General features: G+C 49.5%; 1 protein-coding gene across 1 annotated transcript in view; it reads left to right on the plus strand.

Annotated features, from left to right (window-relative positions):
- Positions 1-19,617, plus strand: part of Elf4 (E74 like ETS transcription factor 4) — a 43,108-nt gene that overhangs the window by 13,823 nt on the left and 9,668 nt on the right. Inside the window, exons 2-4 of the mRNA XM_051178976.1 lie at positions 15,945-16,221; positions 18,593-18,764; positions 19,051-19,143. Coding sequence (XP_051034933.1) covers positions 16,150-16,221; positions 18,593-18,764; positions 19,051-19,143 — 337 coding nt within the window. The 5' untranslated portion in view covers positions 15,945-16,149. The remainder of the gene's footprint in view (positions 1-15,944; positions 16,222-18,592; positions 18,765-19,050; positions 19,144-19,617) is intronic.

Consider the following 19,617-nt stretch of genomic DNA (forward strand, 5'->3'; position numbering starts at 1 on the left):
GGTTACCGAGCTTCACCCCTGCTCCCACGTGCAGCGGGTTACCGAGCTTCACCCCCGCTCCCACACGCAGCGGGTTACCGAGCTTCACCCCCGCTCCCACACGCAGCGGGTTACCGAGCTTCACCCCTGCTCCCACACTCGGCGGGTTACCGAGCTTCACCCCTGCTCCCACACGCAGCGGGTTACCGAGCTTCACCCCTGCTCCCACACGCAGCGGGTTACCGAGCTTCACCCCTGCTCCCACACTCGGCGGGTTACCGAGCTTCACCCCCGCTCCCACATGCAGCGGGTTACCGAGCTTCACCCCTGCTCCCACGTGCAGCGGGTTACCGAGCTTCACCCCCGCTCCCACACGCAGCGGGTTACCGAGCTTCACCCCTGCTCCCACACTCGGCGGGTTACCGAGCTTCACCCCCGCTCCCACATGCAGCGGGTTACGGAGCTTCACCCCTGCTCCCACACACAGTGGGTTACCGAGCTTCACCCCTGCTCCCACACACGCAGCGGGTTACCGAGCTTCACCCCTGCTCCCACATGCAGCCTTTCATTCAGCCCCATCTTCAGTTTTGATTATTCACAGTGCAGTGGTAGTATCATTCCAGTTTGGAAGCAGTCTGCCAGGACTTCTCAGAACCTTCCCGCATCGTGCTGCCCCATCTTATCTTTTGGTGGCTAAGGCACTGAAGGCTAAGGTGAATCTTCTCAGCACTGCAGGCATTTTTATTATTGTCCCCACGGCCTGCAGATAGAGATGCCATCTGGAAAAAGAATGCCTGCCCTCCCCAGCCTGTGCAAGCTGGATAAAGCACTATGTGTAGTCAGGTTTTAACCCACCAGGCAGGGCCCCAGGCACTGAGGGCCAGTGCCAGGCAGCAAGCCTTCCTCCACACCCTTTGCCTGCCAGGGGTTTAGGGGCAGCCGAGAAAGAGCAGGTAGGGCTCTGGGCAGGCTGTCTGAGTTGGGCGGGGCCCTGGTTGGGTGAGGCCCAGATTCCCCAGCCCGATAAGGTGGCCTGTAAACACCCAGCAAGTGTGGGGGGGAGGCAGAGGGCAGGCTACCAGATGGCAAGAGAAGGGGGGGGGAATGGAGGCCAGGCCTAGCTACAGGAAGTGGGGCTTGATGTGGAAACATCCTGTCCAGTAGGGGCTAGAGAGGTGGCCCCCAGTGATTTCTCCCTCCACTATCATAGGGAGGCAAACTCAGTGCAAGGTGGGGCTGCTTGCCTGGGCACTAAGCCATGATCTTGGTTCCTGACATCTCAAAGGGACATGATCAATCGCTCTCTGTTATGGGTTGCTCATGGGTCTCTGTTATGGGTTGCTGTACCATCTAGCACTGCTAAGAAGGTGTGTGTGTGGCGGGGGTGTATGTGTGTGGAGGGAATTAAAACCAAACTACCCCCATGGAGAAACTGTCCAGAACAATTGTCCGAGAATTTGTTTCTTACGGGAAACATCATCGCCTTCGGTGTCTGTGAGGAGCATTGATTGGAACACAGGATTGTGTCAATTGTGTCAAAGGCCTCCTGCGGCCCTCTGCGAAGAAGAGTCGTGTGGCTGATGCTCTTCTGCTCTGTCTTGCAGTGCCTTTTAATTAGAACCTCAGAGGGTCAGATCTGGTGCAGCCTTCAGCAGAGATCAGCAGACCTGTACATTTCACTCTCCAGATAGGCAACCTATTCAGAGGCACGGGGGCTGGGTCACCTGACCAGCAGACCTGAAATGCAAGCCCTTGCTCTGAAAAGCTTCCCACCATCTTCCCTAGTGTGGGAGGCCCAGGCCCCAGCCCTCCCACATAGGTCTGGATGTGCCTTGCATACTCACTGGACCTGTACTTAACCTTGCTGAAGGCTACAGGATGCTTGGAAGGAGGAAAGAGCCTCAGAGTCATAAATCAGAAGTCATCTGCTTGTATGTGGCCTTGAGCAGACCCTTCTCTGGGCCAGAGATTTCTAAAAACTTTAGAAAGATAAAAGTTTTCACTAGTCATGGTAATGTGTGCCTGGGATCTCAGCGCTTGGGAGGTACAAGCAGGAGGGTCAGGAGTTCAGGGCCAGCCTTAGCTACAAAGTGAGTTTGAAGTCAACCTGGCCTACATGAGACCCTCTTTCAAAACAAATAGACAAGCAAAAAACTTCTCTAAGAGTGTAAGTAACCCCTGGTAGTGGATCACACATCCAAGAATCCTTGGGTAGCACAAATTTGCTTGATGGGTTAAAAAAGGAAATGACCAAATTGGGTTAATAGGAAAGGCGAGGTGAGCCTTGGAAGAGTTAGAGGTCAATATGATCAAAACGCATCATAGGAAATTCTCAAAGAACTAGTAGCAATTTAGAATTTAGAAAAGCAATTTAAAACATATCTCGACTCTCTGAGGTGAGACAACATGAAAAACGTTTGCTATGCAAGCCCGAAAACCCGAGTTAAATCCCTGGAATCCAGGTAAAGTTTTTTTTTTTTTTTTTTTTTTTTTTTGACCAGGCGGTCTCAAACTCACAAAGATCCACCTGCCTCTGCCTCCAGAGTGCTGGGACTAAAGGCATGCGCCACCACTGCCCAGCAGAGAGAACCAACTTTACAGCATTGTCCTTTGCCCTCCACACCCACATCACAATAATAAGTAAAAGTATTTGCAAAATAATAAAAATCACCCACTAAAAACATATGCTTCAGTGGTCTTTAGCATTCACAGAATTGTACATCAGACAGGTGGTGGTGGCGCAAGCCTTTAATCCCTGCCCTCGGGAGGCAGATGCAGGAGGATCTCTGAGTTTGAGGCCAGCCTGGTCTACAAGAGCTAGTTCCAGGACAGGATCCAAAGCTACACAGAAAAAAAGAAAAAGAAAAAAAAAATTGCATATCAATCAGTAGGCACCACATTAGCATATTTTCATCATCCCTGAAAGAAATACCACATCCATTATAGTTGTTCCCAATTTCCCTCCAGGGCCTCAGTTCTGAAAGAATACTTCCTAGAGATGTGCTATAGTGTGGTTTGAGGTGAAAGTCCAACCAGTTGATCAAGTTGTGTTAACTCAGTTTACTGGAACCTTCTATCCAGAGACCCTACCAGAAAAAAACAAAAAGAAAAACAAAAAACGGAACAGGTGATCAAGCCCCTGGCTGTGGGTTTGATATATGTGAAAGCTGGTTTTCATAAATATTTGAATAAACACATGAACCAACACCCTAAGATAAGAACCTAGACTTAACTAGCTGAGTGTAGCTGTATTTTTATGGGGCAGGGACCATTCCATGACTACTTTAGGTCTAGAGCCTAAATTTTCTGGTAAGAGCAGGTCATGGAGATACAGAAGTTGAGCAGAGCTTGAAGCAAGCTATCAAAGTTCATAGTGCCACCCTTTTGGCAGAGTCCTGGTCTGGGAAGTTAAGGATTGGCTTATTACAATGACCTCCAGTTGAAATTGAGGCCTTAAGAGGTATGGATCCTGGGCCTATAGAAGGGCTTCCTTGTGTTCTGAATCTTCAGTACCAACAGATGGCCAGCAATATGTGTAGATGAAACAGTACAGACTTTAAGATCAAGGTCACATAAGTGTGGATTTGAGCCCGCCTCCATTTTGGACAAGTAATATGACCTTGGTCATGTTACCTAATCTCTTATGAGATTCTCTGCAGTTTGCAAAGTGGATCTCTTAGCCAGGTTGGTGATATAGGCCTGTAATCCCAGCACTCAGGAAAGTCAGAGGATCACCACAAGTTTGAGACTAGTGTGGATAATGAAGTGAGTATGAGACGAGCCAGGCAGGGTCAAACATAAAGAAATAGGCTTGGTAAAGTAGGGTTATCGGCAAAATGGATTTCACTAAAAGCAAAGTTTAAACAGAATAGCAACTGTAAATAAACCTGGATTCCAGCTCTCGTCCTCCTCCTGGTGAGCTACTGTGTAAGAATGAAGGAGAAAGGAAACCTGGGCACGGTGACACATGGCTCTAATTGAAGCCCTGGAAAGGCCAAAGGCTGGTGTCGCACACCTTTAGTCCCAGCACTCGGGATGCAGGGGCAGGCAGATCTCCGTAATTTCAAGGCCAACCTGGTCTACAGAGCAAGTTCCAGGTCAGCCAGGGGTGTATAGTGAGACCCTGTCTGGGGGTGGGGGTGGGAAGAGAGAGAGACAGAGAGAAGTGCTGGAGTGTGGGGGACATGAATGGTAGAACATACTTGCCTAGCATGGGAAAGGCCCTGCGTTCAATCAGAAGCAATGGGAAGGAAGGACAAAAGAACAGCAGCCCACAGTCCCCAGCCCAGAACTGTAAATCCCTGCCACCTTCCTTGTGCTCCACCCTGTCATTCTAGAATTTGTACTGTCTGGCCCCTCTCCCCCGCAGCAGGGGAAATAACTTGAAGTGCTATCAGAGAGTGCAGAAGAAAATCTTACCCACATTTAAACAAGCACCCACACCCTCTGCTCCTCCTCCAGCAGGCTGTGACTGAGGCCACAGTGGCCACACCCGCCACCCAGGCCCCAGTACTTGCTCTAGTGCCAACTCCGCAAGTGCTTGCCTTGAGCTGGCATCGACCTCAAGTGCTTCCAGCACCCTCCACCCAGGCTTGATGTGCTTTCCAAACACGTGCCTCCAGCTTTGAGTCGGCTTGTAACCAAACCCTGGCCCTGGGTTTGTGCTGCAGATGTAGGGAGGGACTGGCAGGAGCCCAGGTGCACATCCAGATGTTGCCTCTGAGGCTTTCTTGGCCTCTCTGGACCAGCTGTGACGTAGCATTCACTGCAAAACACAGGAATGAAGAAGCAGTTAGCCCCCCTCAAGGACAGTGGGTACTGTCTTAGGGGAACTACTTGTGCTTGCTCCTAGGAAGTATGTAAAGAAGAAAATCAAGGCCCTCTTCTCTCTTTGTATATAATATAATATAATATAATATAATATAATACATCATACATATGTGTGTATGTATTCACATTTGTTTACTTTATACTTTAATTTTTAAAAGATTTATTAATTTATTGAATGTGTCTAAGTGTTATGTGTGTGTGACTGTGCACTACATACAGACCTGCTGTCTGAAGAGGCCAGAAGAGGGTGTTGGCTCTCCTGGAACTGGAGTTACAGATGGTGCGAACCACTACATGGGTGCCAGTACTCTTAACTGCTTTGTCATCTTAACCATCCCTGGTATGAGTTTGTGTTAGTTGTGATCTGCCCAACATGGGTGCTGGGACTCGAACTCTGGTCTTGAGCAAGAGTAGTACCTGCTCTTAACCACTGAGCCATCTGTTCTGCCCATTTACTTTTGATGTCAGGTGTAGGAATGTGTGTACCATGGTGCCCGTGTGGAGATCAGAAGACGACTTCTGAGGGTCAGGTCTCTCCTTCTACCCTGTGAATTGCAGGGGCTGAATTCAAGTCGTCAGTGTTGGCAGCAGGTGTCTTTACCTGCTGGCCCATCTCATGGGTCTGAAGGGCCCTGCTCTTTTGGCAAGAGGCTTGGCCTGGGAAGAGTCCTTGGCCAACAGTGCAGGAAGATAACCTGTCAGAACTGAGTGGGGTTTCAGGGTCATCGCTACATGTGCGCTGCTGGTCATGGATGAGTGGCACCTCTTGCAGTCTCCAAAGCTCTCCCAACAAGTTTAACCCCACTGAGAAGATTCAGGTACTGGTGTCCACCTCCTGCTAGGCTCTCACACCAGGAACCAGGGCTTCTGGAACCATCATCCTGCAGCACTAGCCTGGGGCCTGAAGATCTGTCTGGCAGCTGTACACTGTGGGACCTTGGGCTGCTGATGTTTTCTGACCCACAGCCTTGGGGATATCTCACAGAGTAGGTCATATGTCTGCAAGATTGGCTACAGGTACCCAGCCCTACTACTGGGAGCGCCACCCTGAATGGACTCCTGGGAGGTGCTTAGGTGCAAGTTATCAGGAAAGCAGCAGCCCTCATGGAATTCTACAGTTGGCTCTTCCTTTCCCCAAGAACAGCTGCTGCTCTTTGACCCAAAGGCAGTATAGTAGTTCTTCATTATTACCTCTGCACGCTGGCACTAAGGATAAGCCCCTGACAGATTATGATGTCACATCGATGTCAGTGTCACCTGCTCTTCTAAATGAATCCAAACCCCAGTGCTTGTTCTGGGTACCTCAGATCCTCGTGTTTCAATGTGTCCCTCCATCTGTAGCCACCCTTCCTAGTCTCTACCAGACAGTGGCCTCGGCCCCTGTATTCCAGATTTTAGCCCAGGCCCTCAAAGACCAGGCATAAGCTGTTGATCTCTGGAGAGTACAGCTAGGTAAAGTGATGAGCCACACTGTGGAAACAGCTGTCCCTTCACCAGGTAATACTTCCCTGTCTGGCCCCCTCCCACCACGAGGCAGGCTGCTGGAATTGCTGTTGGGCGTCCCCTTGTGTAGACAGCTGTCTCCTCTGCCTTCCTGTGAGGGATCCTCCCCTCTGTGCACTTTCTGACCTGTGCAGAGCAGGGGCGGGGCTGCAAGGGCCACCAGGCCCTGAAGGGGAAACTGCTGAAACCCCTGGGACAGGAAGTGGTAGAGAGGGGCTGTTTCCTCTCACAGAGCAGGGGTGCGGTGAGAGCTGCCTGTGTCCTGGCCCACGCCTGACTGCTGTGAGCCCTGGGAGACTAGGAAGAAGTGGCAGTCCTTTTCCCTGCCTCTCTTCTCTCCAAAAGAGGAGGCTCTCCATGAAGCCCACTGGAGGCGGCTGTGGGTGGGTAAAGGAGAAAGCTTCTTCAGAGGAGGCCATCTTCACTTAGCAGGGAGGGCTGACAGATGAGCAGAGAAAGGAAAGTCCGGGCTGGGCAGGTGAGTATGGGGTGAGGCACCGCACCCCACCCACCAGGTCAGCTCCAAAGCATAGCTGGGCAGAGAAACCCTTTGAGCCCTTGTTCCGAGAGCAGATGATTAGGATCAAACCATCCTGCTTAGCAGCAGCAAGTCAGAAACTGGGCCTCTGAGTTCTAGCTCACAATGGCCTCAGATCAGCCAGCTCCAAACTTTCAGTGTGCGGCTGAGGAAACCAAGGCTCCCAAAGCAGAAGTGTCTTGTTTGAGGTCACATCATGGGCAGAGACCAGCACTCCGGGCTCTAACTCATTCTGATGGAAATCTGCTGAGTTTGTATTTAGCACCCTACACCTACCCCAGCACCACCCCGCCCCCCCCCCAGGGTTCTGTGACATTCTCAGAAGTGAGCTTGACGAATTTATTCACACCAAAGTGGGGTGGAGTGTTTAGTTTAGGGATCAGCAGAGGGTTCTGTAAAGGACTTGGGGTTCATAAAGTGGCCAAACTAATAAGCATGGCCATGTCCAATACAACCATGTTGATGGGCACTGAAATTTGAATGTCATAATATTTTCGTGGGTCCTAAGAGGCCATTCTTGTGGACCTTCTCTGATAAGTTTTTTAGCCTTTTAGCCGCTGCTCGGATCTAAGAAGTGAAGCTAGGCTATCAAGAGAGCAGTATACCAGGTGGGGAGGACGCTAGGGAAGACTTCAGAGAGAATGTGACATTTGACTTAAATCTCGAAGGACAGGAGGGAATTCAATTCACAGAAGTTGAGGAGAGGCATGCCAGGCCTAAGGGACAGTGCGAACAAAGGCGTGGAGGTAGGGAGTCACTGTGGAAGCTAAATGTATTCTGTACGTGTGTGGTTGCATTATTTGCCAGCCAGTGGTGCTTTTTATTTTCTATTTTTTGAGAAAGGGTCTCACTCTGTAGACCAGGCTGGCCTTGAACTCACAGAGATCTGTCTGAGTGCTGGGATTAAAGTTCCACCAGTGATGCCACCGCTGTGCTTACCAGAGGAAAGGGTTAGCTCTGTTGAGGATGCAGAGAAGATGAGGAGAGGAGATTAATTAAGTTAGTGTGAACTTGAGCAAGCACTTGCCTGGCCCTTCAGGAACTTAGGGATGAGAGCCAGGAGTGATCTAACTTTCTGGTTTCAGGAGATGCTTCAGTAGAGTGTGTGTGTGTGTGTGTGTGTGTGTGTGTGTGTGTGTGTGTGTGTGTGTGGTGGGGGAGTGAAAAGGCAAAACCCAGGGTAGGTGTTCGCCATGACTTTTGGAGCCAAAGCTGCCTGTCTCTGGTCTGGTCAGTTAGCACTGGGCTGCTTCCTACCTCAGCCTTTGAGGCACCACCCCTGCACTCTGCCCTTTTGTTTTGGATGGCCAGTAGAGGAAGGGGTCTTCTGGGAGGGACACCTACCACAGCCCCCGCAAGTCAGGGGCCCAGATCTAAACAAGGAGCCAGGGGCCTTGACACACTCTGCCAGGGGCCTTGACAAAGAACACTGTCCATTCAATAAAAAGTTATGTGACTTAATATCCTGCCGGTGCGCACTCAGATTACCCCAGCTTCTAAAAGATCCATTAATGAATTTAATTAGTCTTTGTTCCATGCTTCTGTTCCTCCCTCCCCCTCCCCAACAATGGAAGCAAGCAGGACTTCTCTCTAGAAGCATGGTGTACTAAACTACTACAATCCATTGAGTATGTGCAACTCTCTGCCACCGTGTGTTTCCGCCTTTGTACCAGGTCAGGTGACTGACTCCTATAGCCAATGAGCACCTGCATAGGTTCCTTCTGCCCTGTGGCCTAGCATAGGCAAGATAGCTGCTCAGAGGTGATGTGAAACCTTAGCATAAGTGGAAGCTGGAGCAGGAGGATGGTGAGTTTGAAGCCTCGACTCCACAGCAAAGCTCTGAGTCAAAAGACAAACAAAAAGACAGTAGCTTTGAAAATGTCCATCTGCATCTTTTCTCCCATTAACTTTGATGTTTTTCAGAATAATCCCTGCTTCAAAGGGTTCAGGCTGAATTCCTTGTCCAGCCTTATTTTTCGCCCTGATCCCTCCATATCTTTTAATGTCATTGTTATCATTGCTGTAATTACTCCTGGGTATACGTGTATGTACAGGCGTGCGCACAGATAGAAGTCAGAGGACAACTTTTGGAAGGCGGTTCTCTCCTTCCACCATGAGGTCCATGGGTGGAACACAGGTCGACAGACTTTCATGGCAAGTGTTTTTATCCCATTGTGCGATCTCCCTGGCCCCGTATCCTTTACCACTGTTCCATTGACAACAGCCTACACATCTTTGGGGTCTCTGTAGTTATGTATTGCCCCTCAGTCTGTAAGTCTTTTCCGCTGAGGTGGCTGTGAGATCCATGTCCTGGGTTCAGCTGCCCTGCCTGGCCAGCTCCATCTCCCCCACTGAGGGACACTTTTATCACCAGAGCAAACTACTCTTCCTAAGTAATTGCTTCCCCATGCCCTGTTTCCTCAGGGTTCAGCAGGGCCCCCGGCTGCTCCCCAAATTAAGTTCAGATTGTGCTGTCTGCATTTAGATCTAGTTGACTTACTCAACTCCCAACCAATCCTCCCTCTTCTCTCCGGTCAAACTACCTACCTTTCTCCACCATAATATTCTTCTTTTCCTTCCTTCCGTCCCTCCTTCCTTCCGTCCCTCCTTCCTTCCTTCCTTTTTTGTTTGTTGATATAGAGTTTCTCTGTGTAGCCCCAGCTGTCCTGGAACTCACTTTGTAGACTCAAGAGGTCCATCCACCCCTGCTTTTCGAGTGCAGGAATTGAAGGCATGCACCACTACCGCCCAATTTGACCATAAATTATTTATTTATTTTTGTTTGTTTGTTTGGGGGTAGACCGTGTCTTGCTAATATTTTCTGAACCCCTCAACTCAGATCTGCCTGCCTTAGCTTCCCAACTAGCAGGGACCACAGGTAGGTGTGTCACTGCGCCTGGCTTTTCCATGAATTTAGTAATTGTTGGTTATGGCCTTCATTTCATTCCACTACATCCATTTCCCTTTCTTCCTTTCAGTCTAGGTAAAACATCCTGAACACTTTTTTGCTTGTTTGTTTTGGAGACAGGGTTTCACTGTGTAGTCCTGGCTGTCCTGGAACTCACTATGTAGACCAGGCTAGACTCAAACTCACAGAGCCCCACCTGCCCCTGCCTCCCAAGTGCTGGGGTTAAAGGTGTGTACCACCACTGCCCGGCCATTTGAAATACTTAACAAGCAGAATGACCAAGTCCCAGAAATGATAAGTCAGAGCAGGAAATTGAAAAATCCGTTTAGGGCCAGGTATGGTAGCTAATGCCAGTAATCCTAGTATTCAAGAAACTGAAACAGAAGGATTTATTTGAGTAACATGTGGGCCTGGGCTACACATTGATTCCTCGGCTCAAAAATTCAGAAGAGCAGGTGGTGGTGGCCTTTAATCCCAGCACTCAGGAGGCAGAGGCAGGTGAGTTCGAGGCCAGCCTGCTCTACTGAGTGAGTTAGCCACACAGAGAACCCAGTCTCAAGAAAAGAAAACAACAACAATAACAAAAAACAAAAAAACAAAAAAACAAAAACTAACCCTCAGAAGAAAAGGAAGGGAAATGGAGAAAGATGGGGAAAATAAAATAAATGACACTTGCTGGAGCTTTTGTCTACATTAACTCATTTAGCCCTTGGCAACAGCCCCTACCTAGTACTAGTTTGGTAGGCCCGTTTTGCATAGGGTAGTGACTTGTGTAAGTTCCAAGCAGATCTAGGTCTTGTACCTGAAAGGTCCGTGCTTTAGGGTCTTCAGGGGCCTCAGTTGCCCTTCTGGGCCCTAACTGGCAACAATACAATGTATAGCTCCGGAGTTCAGTAGCCACCCCCACTTAGCCTTGCTCCCTTCCTGCAGTCTGTCCCACCATGGCCTCTTTCCCTGAGACACTAGAGGCAAGGATGTGGTGGCCCCAGGCCCCTCCAGAGGGCGCTCAGTGAGCTTTCTCAGAGTGAATGAGGAAATTGTTTCCTTTTGGCAGCCCCCACCCTCCCTCCCCCTGCCTCTCCCCTTCCTCCCCTATATTAGGGCTCCTGTAGTGCTTTTCTTGCTACATAACCACAACCCAAAGGGTTGGGCGGGTGCCGCTGGTAGGGGACAGAGCACTCTATCCCGAAGGGCCCCCAACCCAGGAGAGGAGTTTCTTCTCGGCCAATAACTGGACCCCTCCAGCTCCTACAAGCCTGGGGCAGAGGGTAGAAGGGATAACGGTGGGCCTGCCTGACCCTCTTGCCCTCTGGAGGTCACCTGAAGCTTATGCTGTGTGACTGCTTTCCGGTTTTCATACTTATTTCCTCTGTGGGTTTTCGTGTTTTGTTTTTAATATGTCTCAACTGTATTATTTTTTTAAAAAAAAATTGATTTCTTATTTTGTTTGGGTAAGGGTTTTGTTTTGTTTGAGACAGGGTCCAGCACGGGCTGGCCTCAATGTGCTATGTAACCTAGGCCTTGAACTTCTGATCTTCCTACCTCAACTTCCCCTGTGCAGGGATAACAAGTGTCAACAAGCCTGTTTTTATGCAGTGCTGGGAGTTAAAACCCCAACTTTTTTTTTTTTTTTTTTTTTTTGCCCTGGCCTAGAAATCACTGTGTAGATCTGGCTGGTCTGGAGATCACCTCCTTCTACCTCCCAAGTGCTGGGATTAAAGGTGTGTCTCACCGTGCCCAGTTTTACCTAGCTTGCATGCTAGGCAAACACTTCCAACTGAGCTACATCCCCGTCCTTGATTGTTGTTTAAAGGCAAAGGTCTTGCTACGTAGCCATAGCTGGCTTTGTACTCAGGGTCCTCAAGCCTGAACCTCCTAAGTACAGGGATGAAAGGCATGCCCCCACCACACCCAGTTTATGAACCTGGATGTTTTTTTTGCAAATAAGCATAGAGAAACCCCAACCTTGCAAAACCTTTCTTTCCCCCTCCCCCTTCCTGATTTCATCTCCAGTGGAGGGGGCAGTACACAGAAAGGGACCAAGGAGAAGGAGCTGATAACATAGTTGGCTAATTCGAGTGCAGGCCTCACAGGGACGAGGTTGTGAGTTGGAATTCTGTATATGACTTAGTTCTGTTGTGTCCAGGACCGCAGACTCGATAACTGACTCTGGCCCTCTGGCTCTTAAATACAGGCCACTGGTCACATGGTGTAGCAGGCGCAGCCTCCTCTGTGCTTAACTAGAGGAAAGGCTTTTTTTTTTTTTTTTTTTTTTTTTTTTTTTTACATAGAGGGGACAGCTGTTCTGTTCCTGGGGCAGCTTCCATTTTGTTGGTGGCTGTTGGGGGAGGGACGGTGAAGGAGTGGGAAATGACATGAAGGAAATTGTCATTTCCTTTCCAAAGAATTCCAGAAAGGTTTCATGGAGCACGAGGTATTTCAGGAGTGACAGTTGGCTCAGAGAGGATGAAGAACTGGGGGAGAATTGTGCTGTGTGGCCCAGCTGACCATCTGGCCTCCATGTTTCTTGGCATGGGTGAAAATGCCATGGGTGTTCCCAGCAATTCTGAGAGCCATTGACTCAGCTGGTCAAGCCTAGATTTACTCTCACTAGGTAGAGATGGTGGACGTGGCTTTCACATCAGAGCTGCCCCCTGTAGGGGAGGCCTAGAAGGGTGGGTGCTGGATGCTGCTTGATGTGTACCGGTGACAGTCGCAGGCAGGAAGGGTTGGTCTGTCAACGTCAGAGCAGAGGTGTGTGTTTACAAGCGCCCTGGCTTTTTTGCACCCTCTTGCTATGCCCATCAGTGTCTCAAGCAGGCATCATTTCCCACTCCAGTAAGACAGACTCGGGAATGGACTTTGCCTGGAACTATTTGTGTCTTCTGACCTCCACTCTCTAGTAAGGCAGTGTTCAGGGAGATTATAAGCCGTCAAAGCTGTGGCTTAGCCAGACGACCCTGAGAGGACCCCGGACAGAACAGTCCTGTGTTTCTCCTCTACCTCCAATAGGGTGTGCCTTCTGTGGTGGTGGCTTCTTTGGTTTCAAGTTCCTGGGAGAGGGAGGTTATTTTGAGGGACTGGGGGAGAGTGAGTGAACATGCAAATGAGCATTTCTCCACCTCTCACTTTCAAATCCTCAAACTTTTGAAGGGGGAGGGGGAAATTTCTGGACTGAAAAGTTCCATGGTAAGTTTCTTAGCTTTGCTCCCCCCCCCAATAGTCTGTCCCTCTCCACGCCTCTTTGGCTGTCTCTGGCTCCCTCCTTACCCCTACCTTCAGGCAGAACCAGATCACCGGAGATGGTTTTCTAAGATCTTCCAGCAGTAGATAGGAGTTTAGATACTTGAACATGCGGGTATGCAGAAGAATGCTACTGGAATTACCACTCCATTCAGACTTGTTTCGACTTTCCATGCTGACAGTGAAAGGTTCCTTACAACCCAACACACTGCTCTGGGGACTTTTCTTAGCGGAGTGGATCTAGGGATGGGGATCACTCACTCGAGGGCCCATAGGCCCCATACTTACGCTGGGGTTGGCTTTTTTCCCTGGGAAGCATCACAGTTAAACATCCTTTTGGACCAGCAGAAGCCTGACCTGTGCAGCCCTCTCCCATCTTCTGCACAGAATTTGCTTGTGCTTATCATTCTTACCCAGGCACCTCAGGCTATCTGCCCCGAGGGAGCAGGACAGGGAACCTATGATTGAGCGTGTGGCTCTGCAAGCTGGCCAGACCAGAGTAGCCCTTTGACACACAGAAGCTCGCACACACATATGTCCCCACACTTAGCACACATGCACACACCCTGAATATGCAAATATACCTGTGGTCTGTTTGCACACTCACAGCAGACAGATAGTCCACCTCTGTAACTAGAAATGCTAAAAACAATATCAACCCAACTTCTGAGTTTGCGCATTTCTCCTCAGCTGCAGTCAGTGTACATTTAGCTATGTACAGCTCCAAAAATATACCATAGATGCTCTAGGCCAGTACCGTTCATTCACTCATTTGTTCTTTCTTTTGCTCCTTCTTCCTTTTTTATTTTTGTGTATCTATTTAGCTTGGTTTGGTTTTGTGTGTATGTGTATGGGGGGCAGTGTGTTCATGTGGGTGTACATATGTACTGATGCTAACCCACATGTGTATATATTGTGCTGGTGGGGGCCCAGGGGTCAACCTCTCAGGAATTGTCCTCCTTGGTGTTTGTTTGAGAGGGAGGGGTATCCATTTCCCTAGAGCTCACTTGAATAGGCCAGCTAGGCAGCAGGTCTTAGAAATCTGCCCTTCACACTGCCCAAGCTTCATTGGGCCTGGCTTTTTTCAGTGATCTCCAGTGCTTATGCTTTTTTGAAAAGGACTTTAAAGACTGAGCTATCTCCCCAGACCTGGTTTTTGTAGCCCAGGCTAGCCTCACAGCCACATCGACCTATCCACTCCAGCCTCTCAAGTGCTGGGATTACAAGCATGAGCCCCCATGCCCACTACTGCTCTTTTTTTTCCTGCGTGCATTCCATAAACCCAGCACAAGCCAGTGTCTAATAGGGGAGGTAGGGGAAATGCATTGAGGTTCCCTAAGCAAATAGCACCAGCAGAACTTTCGAAAATGAAACGCTGGTTTAAGAAGAGAAAACAAGAAGGCAAAGAAACCTGAAAGGAAGGTCCCCATTGAATGACCTGGGGCAGGAGCAGATGCAGAAGTTTCATGCTGGGACGGTTGGTTTTAGATGAAAGTGATGGCCTTTCATTAGATTACCATGAGAATGCATCCTAGGGGCAGACAGACTGGCCTGTGGGAGGGTAGGATCATTGGAATGCAGGCCTTAAGGGCACTTAGGCTAGGGGAGCAAGACACAAATGGTACTGCAAGGTTTTGCAGGCCACTGAGGGATTGGGTCACATGCAGGTTTGGGTGGGGCAAGGTGGTACCATGGAACCAGAACAACTCTCCACCACCACCACCACACTCCCACCCTCACAGTCCTACTGGGCATGGACCTAGCAGAATTCTCTCTTCCATCCTAAGGGAAATTCAACTCTCATGGCTAAAGCTGAGCTGAGCAACTTCTCCAGGCTGGTCGATGGAGTAGGTGGAAAGGTGTGTGGGCGGAGACTGGGCGGAGCTAGCCCTGTGGGCTAACGGAAAGGAAGTGGGAGGGGCTCGGGTGTCTCCTGTGGAGAGCGGTCATCAGAGAGGTCACTTGTGGCATCCCTCTTTGCCCCCCCCCACATCTGTTCTTCATTTATTTCCCATCCAGGGTAAGGTTTTGCCGGCCTGGCACTGAGTGAGTGCCAGGAGTGGCAAGGAGTTGGGATGTATGCTCTTGCGGGTAGCCTGCGTTCTCCTGGCTCTGATGGTTGAGTCAGCCTGCTAGTAGTTATCCACACATTGCAAACACATCACACACTGAAAGGAACCCAAAGGGCAAAGGACCTGGTACCTGGACAAGTGTTCCAGGTGGAAGAACAGAGCAGGTGTTGGAGGGAGGTCTGGAGATCAGGCTTTTGGGAGTTGGCCATGGGTGTGATCATACTATAAGCACCCTGGGGCTCAGGCAGTGGAGGAGTAGAGGCAGAGGAAGCAACAGGCAGCTGCAATGCCTTGCTAGTTTAAGAGGCACTGGGGAGAAACTTCAGCAGACTGAGATTTCCTGGAATATGGGGGCTGGGCCAGACATAGAGGATGAGGAAGGTTCTGCTGGCCCCTCCCCCAGCCAGGACTCTCCCCATAAGTTCCCAGGGTGACAGTTCAGTCTTGAAACTGAAAGCAAAGCTAAGCCAAGAGCACATACCCACATGAAGTACAGTGACGACGAGGCCACCCTGTAGTGGGCAGGCGGGGGGGGGGGTAGGGTTGCTAATGAGCATGCAAGGCATATGCCCTACTGGCCATGACCCCTCCCCTCCACTCCAAGTGAGACATTTCTTCCTCTGCAGACTGCTCCTCCCAGCCAGCTGGCCCTCACTTCGAAGGTAAACGGAGCCCATGAGCACCGTGGCGCCCCTCTCACCCATGACTCTCAAGCCGGGACATTTACAGAGATTTTTTTTCCTGTTGTCGCACTGCTGCTGCTGGAAGTCTGTCTGGGCGCAGCAGATCCTCTCCCCTTCACCGGAGGATCTGGCCACAGAGCTCAAGGAAGTTGACTTACTCGCTGTCTCCATGTCTCCCTTCTCCTTAGGTTGCTCTTGCTGTTGGCTTAGCCCAGCATTCCGTCTTGAGCCTGGCATAGGCCACACCCAGTCCAGCTCTGGATACCCTCCACGGAGGCTCAGAGAAGGCAGTAGATTGCCCTTAAAGTTCCTGAATAACATCTCTTCATCAAGAGACCACCGAAGCTCCAGGGAGCCGGGGGACTGCCACTGTCAGCTCTGGCAGAAGCCAGTATGGCTATTGCCTTGCAGCCCAGTGATTTAGTGTTTGAATTCGCAAGCAACGGGATGGATGACATCCACCAGGTATGGCCTCTGGGAATAAAACACGGTCAGCCAATATGGGCAACCAGGGGGACATAGACACACAAACAGCCAGCCTGTGAGTCCAGGGGGATTGATAGCTAACTAGTCAGCAAATAGCAATCAGGCACCTGCCTGCCAGCCAGCCAGTGTACGAGCTACTCCTACATGTCACTGGATGGTCACTCGGGGAGCTGGTTGGCTACATGCCATTACAACACATTGTACTCACCACACTGGCCAAGTAATTATTAAGCAGACTGGCTGGGCTGTGACTCTATTGGTAAATGGGACTAAGCAGACACTTGCATACTACTGAACATCATGTAGGGTGTCTGCTACTCCCCTTCAGCCCTAGTATCATAGTAAAAAACCTGCTGGGACAACTACATAGCAAAGATGGCACTGCACCTGGACTTACAACATGCAATCAGAGTCCTCGAATCTTCAGATTCATGCTCTAGACAAATTGGTGGGCACACCCATAAATGTCTTCTCGGCCTGAGGATTCGGGATATGATACAAATAGGGTCTTTGGGCAGGAGGAAGATGGAACATAGGATAGGATCCTGGTACTCTGGTCCCCATTGCTCTATCCCTTGTGTTTCACTGAAGCCAAGAGGATGCTTTTTCTGTGCTGCTAGATGGTCCACAGCCTTCCACTCAGCTCTCTCACAAGAAGAAAGATGAGGCAGCCAGGTGTGGAAGAAGGAAAGGGAGAGTCGAAATAAAGCATGCTTCATTTTAATCTCAGTTAGGACCTACTGTCACCTCCCCAAGTCTTTCCCCTGCCCTATCTGGCTGCTACATCCCAAATCTTTTCCAAGAGACGATCCAGCTGAATATTTCCAAAGCTCTGAGGGATTCGGATGCTCTCCATGGGAGGGGAGAAAATGCTTACTGGCCTTGCCAAAGGCTGCCCTCTAGTGGACCTTGAGCACATTGTACTTTCTGACCTGCTATAACTCAGCTTGGTTGTCTGTTCTGGCTGGGGGTATGCAGTCTCCTGGAAGGCATCATCAGATAAGAAGGGAAGAAAAAGTTAACCTTACCTGGATTCTCAGTACTATTTTTCATCTTTCACTTGTTTCCAGTCCTCTCAACAGCTATTCCTATTCTTTATACTCCAAGCATCCCTCTACCGTCAGCATGGGACAGCCTCTTCTCAACATTGGACAGCCTCTGGTCCAATCGAGAGACACTCAAAGCCAAGGCTGCCCTCAATTGCCCTATTTTCCCCCATTTATCTCTACCATCCTGCTATTATTCCCATCTCATTGACCCAGGAAAAAGAAGTGTCCCTCTTCTGTGCTCGGGTACCTCCTACCCTTTCATATTATCGGTTCTCACCTGCTTCCGAGATCTCAAAAATTAGTCATCTCCTCTCTCCCTGTCCTCCTTGCTCTCCGCTCTCTTCTATTCCTTCTGCCTCCCTCCTTCCCTCTGTCATCTCTCCCCCATCTCTCATCTTTCACACCTCTCAGATATCACCCTAAGGTGTCCCCAACCCTGAAAGCAAATCTTCCCTTTGGAATAGCAGCTTCTTAGAGACAGTCTCTGCCTCAATACTTTTTCATTGTCATCCGCCTTGCATGCCACACAAAGCAGTCTTTGCTGTTAAATGTCAGAGATGAAAGAACACATAAACCATGATAGGCAGGCAGGCAGACAGACAGAGTGACTAGAAAGGAACATGAAAAGACTTAGGTTAAGAAACAAAACACGGGACCGGAGAGATAGTTCAGTGGTTAAGAGCACTTATGGCTCTTACAGAAGACCAAGGTTAGGTTCCCAGCACCCACATCTGGCAGGTCACAACTTCTGTAACTCCAGTTCCAAGCAACCCACTTCTGACTTCTATGGGTACCACACACTTACGTGGTGCACATGGATACATGTAGGCAAAACACTGAAATTTTTTTAAAGATTATTATGTATACAATGTTCTGTCCGCATATATCCCTGCAAGCCAGAAGAAGACACCAGATCTCATTACAGATGGTTGTGAGTCACCATGTGGGAGATGGGAATTGAACTCAGAACCTCTAGAAGAGCAGCCATTGCTCTTAACCACTGAGCCATCTCTCCAGCCACAAAACCAGATACCTAATGATAACTTATTCTGTGCCAGGGCCTGTTGGGACCACTAATCACATGCAGCTTTAGACAACTTGGCAAATGGCTGTACATTGAGTCCTCACCCTTCCCATCAATCAATCCCTCTCCACTAGAGACTCTTCTCATAGACTCAGCTCTAACCTCAGACCATGAACTAACCCAATAGATGAAAAACCCATTGGTCTTGACATCTGGTAGGGTGGGCTACTTGGAAGAAGTGGGTGATCCTTGACCCACATCTCTTTCTTTCCCATAGCTGGAAGACCCTTCAGTGTTCCCAGCTGTGATTGTGGAGCAGGTCCCCTATCCCGAATTACTGCATCTGTATTCGGGACTGGAGCTGGATGACGTCCACAATGGCATCATAAGGGACAGGACCTTGTGCATGACACAGGATCAGATACTGGAAGGCGGAATTTTGTTGGCAGGTCTGTTCCTTTCTGGTTGGGGAAGGGGAACAGGAGCCCACTGTGGCTGCTAGTAGCTCCTCATAATGGGCAAGGCATTCCATAAAAGGGGGGACTATCTCCATCCATTCATAAATTCCTCAGGTGGGGTGGCACAAAGAATGGAAACCAGGTTGGGGGTTAGATGGGAGGGACTCTGGTGTCTGCCCAGCTGTACCACAGAGTCCCTCCTCGTGGTGGCCCTCATTGTAACTGTTCTGAAGCCTGACAGAACTGTCCTTTCTATCCCCCTCCCCCCCGGAACCAGATGAGAATGAGTCCACCTCACAGAATGTAACATCTACTGAAGTCCTATTCAATGTGGAAACTCCCAATGATGTCCTGGATGAGAAGCAGATCTGTAAGTTTGAACTTGAGTCCACTTTGCATCCACACATTGGATTTTCAGGCACATGTAGGTCTAGGTACTCCCATCCATCAGTATACATGGGAGGAGACTCAGGATCACACTGGTAAGAGAGAGTCAGGAAGGCACTAGAGACAAGGGAAAGATGGCCAGGAAAATGTTGGCATCACTTCACCAACTCTTTCTCTTTTTTTCTTTTTTCCTTTTTTTGGGGGGCAAATACACATACAGCACAACGCATCACCTTAGTCATTTTAAAGAGTACAACTGGGCAGTAGTGATTTCACATTGTTGAGCAGCTATCACCACTAGCTGATACTACTGAATGAATAGTCCATTACCTGTTCTTTTAAAGTATTTTTAGTACATTTATTTATTTGTTTATTCGTGTTTTGAGGCAGGGTTTCTCTGTGTAACAGCTGCTGGCTATACTGGAACTAACTCTGCCGACCAGGCTGACCTCAAATT

Source organism: Phodopus roborovskii, unplaced genomic scaffold (genome assembly GCF_943737965.1).
Source record: "Phodopus roborovskii unplaced genomic scaffold, PHOROB, whole genome shotgun sequence".
NCBI classification, from domain to species: Eukaryota; Metazoa; Chordata; class Mammalia; order Rodentia; family Cricetidae; genus Phodopus; species Phodopus roborovskii.